Consider the following 8,024-nt stretch of genomic DNA (forward strand, 5'->3'; position numbering starts at 1 on the left):
ATATTTTCAAAATAACTTAATCTTGTGTTGAACCTGTCACAGATCACAATTATAACTTGATTTCTTGTTTTAATTTATGAATCTGCAGGAAAACTAAATTGGTTTAGGTTTTATTTTTTACAGAACTTGACCAGTGTTCACAAAATACTCAAAGTGAGTTGACTCTTATGGCTGTGTGTCTTCTTAAGCAGTTTTGTGTTGTTTTATGTGCCTCTAACTGAGTTATTTTTTAGTTTTCAAATTAAATGAGCTGCTAAATAAAAAAAAACTTCTGATACAGAACATTCATTAAGACATCATTTATTTTGGTCATTATGGTTTACATGACACAATGTATGTCCAGGGATACAACGATGTTGCCGTTAAAACAGTTTGTGTTTCCATGACAGCATTTTGGTGACTTATTTCGTCATAACGGTCAATTTGACCATTACCATTTCACAATATATTCAAGTCACATTTAGTACAACAGGTTGCACAGAAAAAAGTATTAGGGTACTTTTAATAAGATTATTGGTAACCCAAACAAAAAACTGAAAGAAAAAAAAACAAGGTTGTATAAAAACAAACAAAAGCAGACAAACACTAAATTAAGAGTCACCAGTTGAAGTCAGTAAAAGGAACAGAATGGAAAAGAAAAAGTCAGGACACAACACAGTTTAACATCTCAATTTCACATGCTGTCTCCATTAAAATCTCACTGGTAACATTGTGGATTGCTTACCCCACCCCTGATTACCTGTGTTCATAAATTAGTTTTCCTTCTTCTAAGCACCTATTTCTTGTAGTTTTCAAGTCGAGATGCTACTATTCCTCAAAAATGGTGAACTGCCTGTCTGTTAGGTTGAGGAAAAACGAACAGGGAGTTTAGTTTGAGAAATAGCAAATTTAGTTGGTTGGCTTTCGGAAACTACTGAATCAACGTATCACGTTGAAGCGATGAGGAACCCAGAGAAAGAGCAGTGGACATTCTCTGCAGCAAAGACGCCATTGGCCTCATCATCAGGGATCTGGACGTAAACTGTATCCTGCTCATCGAGCAAGAGGACAGCACTACCAGACATCTGGTCAAGGAAACCCTTGTTGTACTCATCATAAGTGAACATAACAGGCTGGCCATTCTTGTACAGAGCCACCAGGGCATGAGCTCCATTGACATGGATGCTATAAGAGAAGAAGTACACTCCAGGAACCTGGCAAGTGAAAATGCCTGACTCAGGGTCATAGTGATTCTCAGCATTATACACTATGTGGTCAAATTTAATGGGGCTGCCAGCAGGAGGGTAGGGGGTGGTCAGAGCTGCAGTGAAAGCAGACATGGGGGACTTCACCATAATCTCACTCACACCCATGTCCTTGCCCTTCTCAAATACAACCTCACCTGGAGGGCCAGGGGGACCAGGAGGGCCAGCTGGGCCAGGTTCTCCATCAGAGCCGGGCTCACCAGGTTGACCAGGAGGACCCTCAGGTCCAGTGAGACCCTTAGCAGCCAAACCAGCGGGGCCAGGAGCACCAGGGAGACCTGGGTGTCCCTTGAGGCCTGGAGCACCAGCGGGACCTTGAGGCCCAGTAGGTCCTCTTGAACCTGGTGCACCATCTGATCCAGAGGGACCTTGCTCACCTGGGCGACCAGGATGACCTTTGGGTCCAGCAGGGCCTGGGATACCTGGGGCTCCTGGGGTACCTGGGGCACCTCCATGTCCTTTTTCACCTGTGGGTCCAGTTTCCCCTCTGGCCCCAGAAGGACCAGCTGGTCCTGGGTAACCCTGCTTACCTTGGAAACCCTGTGCTCCCTGATCTCCCTTGTTTCCCTTAGGTCCCTGAGAACCAGTTGCTCCTGTGTCACCTTTAGGGCCAACAGCACCAGGTGCACCTGTGAAACCTCTTTCACCCTGAGGTCCAGTAGGACCAGTTGGGCCAGTTGCACCAGTAGCACCAGTATATCCAGTTGGACCTTGCTCACCCTTTGGGCCTGTAGCACCAGTGCTACCTGTAGCTCCCCTTTCTCCTTTCTCTCCATTTGCACCTGGCTTTCCATATCCAGGCACTCCAGGGGCACCACTGGCTCCAGCAGGTCCCTGGTTGCCTTTAGGGCCACTTGGACCAGGCAGACCGGGGGCACCATTCTCACCTGGTTTACCTGGAATACCAACACCTGGGGCACCGGTGTGTCCTTTAGGTCCCTGAGGTCCCATGGGACCAGGGGCACCATTGCTACCTGGGCTACCTGATTTTCCTGGCTCACCTGGGGAACCTGATTTTCCTGGCTTTCCAACTCCAGATGAACCTGTAGCTCCAGGTGGACCCATAGGCCCTTCTGGTCCTGTCTCACCCTGAGGTCCAGGTGCTCCCACCCCTCTATCACCCTTAGAACCTGGCAGTCCAGGGATACCTGGATGTCCTTTCAGACCAGGCTCTCCTCTAGGTCCCATTGCTCCAGGAAGACCTGATGGTCCAGGCTTGCCAGTAGCAGAGAGGCCAGCAGGTCCAGGGCTTCCTGGTGATCCAGGGACTCCCCTAGGTCCTTGAGGGCCAGTGGCTCCAGTATCTCCCTTCTCACCAGAGTCTCCAGGCCTGCCAGGTTTGCCAGGACCACCTGGAGATCCAGGTTTACCAGCAATGGAGCGGCCAGGAGATCCAGAGGGTCCGGGAGGTCCTTGAGGTCCAGCATAGCCTACACCATTTTCACCTGGTGGGCCAGGAGGGCCAGAAGGTCCCTCGGGGCCTGGCTCACCTGGAGCGCCAGGCTCACCTGCCACTGACACCACTGTGAAGAGTTAAAGAGAAACCATCATTAGTTCCATTAGCAAACAAAAAAAACAAACAAACAAAAAACAAAAATGGACACAAAGTAACAAAGTGAAAGAAATCTCTGTGTGTATGTTCAGGATACCTTAAGTCTATGCATAAAATTCAACCACTTATTTCTAATTAGGGTCTGTTTAGGATGTTCAGTAAATCTGACTGCATCCCATTCAAGGGAAAAGTGCTGGGTCATGGATGTACTGGCCAGCTCTCAGTACTTAGTGTGTTTGAGTGTGCATCAGTTTTGCAGCGTTCACAAGCAATATGATTTTCAGCAATCAAATATGAGCTGAATTTTAGCTTTTAAGAAAACCTCTCTACATAATGTTCTTTATTTTTTAAAATGGCTGAAACATGATCGACTAATTGATCCAGAAGGCGGGGCATGTTTAACTCTAATGAAGCAATGGTCTGACTTGTGAGATACGCCCACATACAGCTCACCTAGTGATGTACAAATATTATAAGATGTTACATGCATATTTTATTTTGAAACAACCCCTTATAAACAGATGCATGTTTAGTATTATTCTAATAATTAATTTTAATACAGAAAAAGCATAATGTAAAGAAATATGGCTGCATGTAACCTGCTGAATGGCTATTTTTAATACAAAGTACAGGTTTCAGATTTTAATGAGAGCCTTATGATTTGTTTAGGAGCTACTCAAGCAAAATAAGAGAGGAGCTCTTTTTTATTTGCTGCCTTAATGTGGTCAAATGGGTTTGAGTGTAAAAGGCACGCTCCTTGGCTTATTCTGATTTAGTTTGGATAAAGCCAAACAGATGTTTCTACTTTTGTGTTAAACAGGCGCACCCAAACAAACCACACTGCTGGGTGACTGGACTTTAATTGTCAGTGCGAAACTAAAAATAACCCCATAACAGCTACTTTCTCAAATAGAAACAGCAATGAGCTGATGACACAAAAGCGACACTTCACTTCGTTTGTTTCCCAAACGCAGTGCACTTCACATTTTACACTGCGTTTGGGAAACACACAACCTCTCTCTTTGTGTTTGGCAAAATAAAAAAAAACAAAAGAAAATCAAATCAAAAGAAAATCAAAACATAACTCATGTTAACAATTAAATAAATCGTGTGCTTAACAAATAGAGCGAATAACTCTGCCAGATTGAATAACATTTCAGAGCTTTATTGTAAACAGAATTAAAGTGCCTTCCTGTGAAACATGTGCGCAAAATAGAATAAAATAAAGTAATAAAACTGTTGCTAATGTGAGTAACTCGGCTCACTTAGACATAAGGGGTCGCCACAGAGAAAAGCTCCACCTGTTCGATTCCCTTCTTCACGGGATTTTTATCTCCTCCAGGGATCTTTTGCTTGTTTGGGGAATGTTTAAACCACTACACTACGGAGCTAGCGCTTTGGGTGAACAAATGGATAGAAATCTACAGGAAATGCTACAAAAACTACAGAGAGAGATTTAATCTGGTGATTTACAGGAAAACAAAAACCTACAAGCTCTGCTTCGTGCAAATAACCTGCAATTTCCGGCCTCACTGCGTGATTGGAGAGGCATGCAACCTGTTGTAGCCAATCAGAGAGCAACACTGGCCCAGAGCAAGGTGGAGTTCAGCTTTCAAAGTAAAGTGCAGCTGTGCCTATCATCTGCCTGGCTGCTTACGGTACCTCTATTGGTCAAAACAGCTATCCCCCTCACTGAAGGTAAGGAAATCCTGCCATACAGTGTTGCTCAAATAAGACCAACTTTATGGAAGAAGATCTCCCATAAAGTTGATAGGCTGTTCGTGAAGCTCACAAACTGATTGAACACAGGGCGAAATGATGCGTATTCTTACCATGGCTCTTCACAGGCATCATCTTCCTCACTACGTAACCCTTTCCGTGGGCTGCTGCAGAGGCCACCACAAGGAGGAGGATGGTCGCTACACGTATGTCCATCTTGCAAGGTCAAACCTGCAATGGAGGAGGAGGAGAAGAAGAAAGTTAGTACATCTGTTTTCAAGGTATAAAAAGTGCCATCAAGCTTTAGTGTTTGTATTAGTGTGAATTTTAGAGAGCCTGAAAACTTTTCTGGTACAAGAACATGCTTTAATCTTTCTTACAGAAACAATACTAGACAACAAATAAGAACAGAAAGCACAATTTTCTATTTCCACACTTCAGGCTTATGTATTACAAATGAAGGTAAAAGGCAGCAGAAGTTGCTCTATTTTTCTCCAACGAGTCACAGGAATGGCTGAAGGCCCACACAAAGCCTAGATGTTGATAGCACTCCCCTAGAGATAGAGAGGAAATTTCACATACCGGCATCCAACAAGAAGAACCAAACTCCTCAGCACCAGTGAGCTCCTGGTGCTGCTGTATATCCTTAGGGTAGGAGCACAACTGAGGATATGCTGCCCTCCAGTACAATGATGTGGGTATTTATACCATATCTACCCTGCGCATCATTAAAAAAAAAAAAAAGCCCCCACCACTCAAGTACCTCCCTCCTCCGGCTAGGCTGTAATTAGCAGACAGATCTGCCCAAAGCGGGCATGTCACATCAGGGTTCCTCCATGTCTTGAATATCCAGACACATGATTATCACTTATTTCTGTCTTCTCCTGAACTATAAAACAATAAAAAAAAGTATACTTTTGCAATGGACAAAAACAATCTCAACGAGAGCAACAAGGACACCTTTCATTTTCATCTTGGTTACATGCATATGGCATTTTACAGGAGGCATTTAAAATCTGCTCTGGACATGTTTATGTTAAAATACTTCTTTCTAAATATGAAAATATCTTAAGGTAGTCAAAACAGACAGCTACTGTAGGTCTGTAACGGCACCTGTATAGCTTCACAAAGCGTGCTTTGAGGATGTATAGTGCACTATATGTCTCATCGCCAAATTTACATCTTGTCCAGCCAACTGGTGAAACTTGTCTTTACCTGTGCCGTCTGTCTGGACACCTCTATGCCTGCATGATAACATAAACAAGGGAAGTGGTGGGAAAAGCTTGCCTTCATGAAAGGTACAGTAGCTTTAGTGGAGTTTGACTGAAATTAACTAAAAATATTTTTTTTCACTGATGTGAAGGTGTCATTTAAGAGATTCGTATATTTAGTTCAGTACATTTCCTGGGTATTATTATTTGGTTAGCTTGTTATGTGACTAATAGAGGACAAAGTAGCTTTCATTTCAGCCTCTATTTCAAGACGAACACTTTTTCTTAACTTGGATATTTTTGTATGTGTTTCACCCTCAAAACAGCTAATAAATCTATATAAAGAGCCACTGGGAAAGGCATTTGGGCTTGTTTCTGTGCAGTCTTGTAAATGCAATCTAGTGTAGCAGTGTTTGCTACACTAGAGTGCACTACTCCTGTTTAAACACCAGAGGGCAGGTTTTACTGAGGTACAGCACCTATCCCTGGAGTGAGGTGCCGCTGCTGTAGAGAAGGGGCCATGCTCCTGTGGTCACTTGTTATTTTTGGCCGCCTCAGTGCATCATCAGAGGTTTCAGTCCTATCCCTACAATAAAAGCTGGTTCCTGTCAAAATGTTGTATTTCCTCACTCATGTCCTCCAGTATTATCCTCCCTCGCCCTCACCCTCCACCTTGTGTTGCTTACTTTGAGATGTTCCAACTGTAATTTCTCAGTTTCACCCCAGCCACATAGGAAATGCATACACCCAAATAATCACATGTTCTCAAACACACAAGTAGCCATAAACGATGTGTAGGGTAGTCCATGGCCCATCCCAAAATCTCCTTGGTGAATGGTGCAGCCAGTTATGGCACATGTTCTTCCTGTGTTCTTATAATGTATATACATACTGCTGACAACATGTGTATATTTGCAGAAATGATGATGAAGTGCGTGATTGAGGGCTTCAAAATGTTTCTACATAAGGCGTCTATACTACATGTGACCGTGACTGGCATCTTCCACCACATATATAATTAAAGATTCTACAACATGGGTTGTTGGAACCCCCTTTTTAGTAAATTAGACCAAATTATCTGCAATTTTCCAAAGTGCTACCTTCCCCAGCTCATATCACTTAATCATGTTTGGCAAGTATTGTTTAAGTTCACTCTTGCTGTCAAATAAAACGTAATATAATTTGCGAGCTTCATTTTCAAATATTTGAAATTTTGCTCATGAAAGAGTTGGGAGTGATAGCTCGTGGCAAAGGTGTAGACTGACTACCAGAGGCAGTAAAATGATAGCGAGAAGTCACATTGCATTTACTTGAAGTGTGTCTCAGTTGGAAGGAGCAGAGCACTTAAGCCAGTTATCACTACTGGAAGTTTTCCTTTTGAATGTGCATGTTTAGTCTTGCTTCATCAGCTTTGGAAAATCAGGTTTCTCCTGCAAATATACAGCAGAAGATTTCTATTTTGATGAAATTACTGGTGAATGCCACACCAATGCCACATCAGTGTGCCACCAGTTTTGTTCTATGTATTTTTTTTAAAGTTATGCTCTATTATTTTAAAATCTCTTTATGCTTGTGCCCTAGGAGGAGGCCGAGGCTTTCCGGCTTTAGTCAGATTTAGATGAAAGAACAGAGCAAAGGAGGGTGGAGTTAGGATTTTGTATGTTTAGGTTCAGATCATTTCAGTTTATGTTTTTTCAAACAAGGCAAAGCCAATGCAAAAGAGGCTCTCTGTTTTTAGTCTGTTGTTCTGAAAACAATGATTCATCTCTTTATGCATGAAAAAAAGCTCCCATCATGCATCTGCATGTGAAGCGACAGGAAGGCTCAAAATGTGCGCTTTGGAACCAGAGCACATTTTGGCTTGAGGAAGACTTGAATTGACAGTGCAATTTTGATGTTGTTTATAACCTTGCAGCATATATATTTTTTGCTTTTCTTAACACGCCACTGCACTTATTCGAGAAGGACACAGTGTCCTTGTGCCTTCCAGCAGCCGAATTGAAGGCTGTGAAAAGTACATGGCAGAGCTCTATCTGCTCTTCTCATTACTTCGCCGCAGCAGCTTGATGTGGCTGGCAAGCCTCATTGTAATAACCATTAGGAATTAGGTTAACAGCCTTCAAACATGAGGTAGTGATGTCGCTTCATGCTTATATTCCTTGTGAGCCCCCCACTGTAAAATACACACATGCTTTCAGTTTTGTGTCACTTTGTACCCTTGATATGTGACATCAAATATTCTTTTTACTGAACAGCTAATTATGCACACGCCCAAAGTCACTGGGAGCAAGTGAAAGC

At 43.0% G+C, this 8,024-nt stretch overlaps 1 protein-coding gene across 1 annotated transcript; it reads right to left on the reverse strand.

Annotated features, from left to right (window-relative positions):
• Window positions 1-284: 284 nt before the first annotated feature.
• On the reverse strand, window positions 285-5,229 carry col10a1a (collagen, type X, alpha 1a). Its single transcript, XM_085143505.1, has 3 exons — window positions 5,098-5,229; window positions 4,629-4,746; window positions 285-2,767 (listed from the first exon to the last, which is right to left on the reverse strand). The coding sequence occupies exons 2-3, from the start codon at window positions 4,729-4,731 to the stop codon at window positions 927-929; spliced, it is 1,944 nt and encodes a 647-aa protein (XP_084999631.1). The 5' UTR covers window positions 4,732-4,746; window positions 5,098-5,229; the 3' UTR covers window positions 285-926.
• Between the last annotated feature and the right edge of the window lie 2,795 nt (window positions 5,230-8,024).

Source organism: Neolamprologus multifasciatus, chromosome 19 (assembly GCF_963576455.1).
Source record: "Neolamprologus multifasciatus chromosome 19, fNeoMul1.2, whole genome shotgun sequence".
NCBI lineage: Eukaryota > Metazoa > Chordata > Actinopteri > Cichliformes > Cichlidae > Neolamprologus > Neolamprologus multifasciatus.

Excerpts from the sequence above, each read along its gene's own strand:
- col10a1a (XM_085143505.1), bottom strand. The coding sequence starts at position 4,731 with ATGGACATACGTGTAGCGACCATCCTCCTCCTTGTGGTGGCCTCTGCA. Across the intron at positions 2,768-4,628 it reads GATGCCTGTGAAGAGCCATG|TGGTGTCAGTGGCAGGTGAG; the intron begins GTAAGAATACGC and ends AACTCTTCACAG.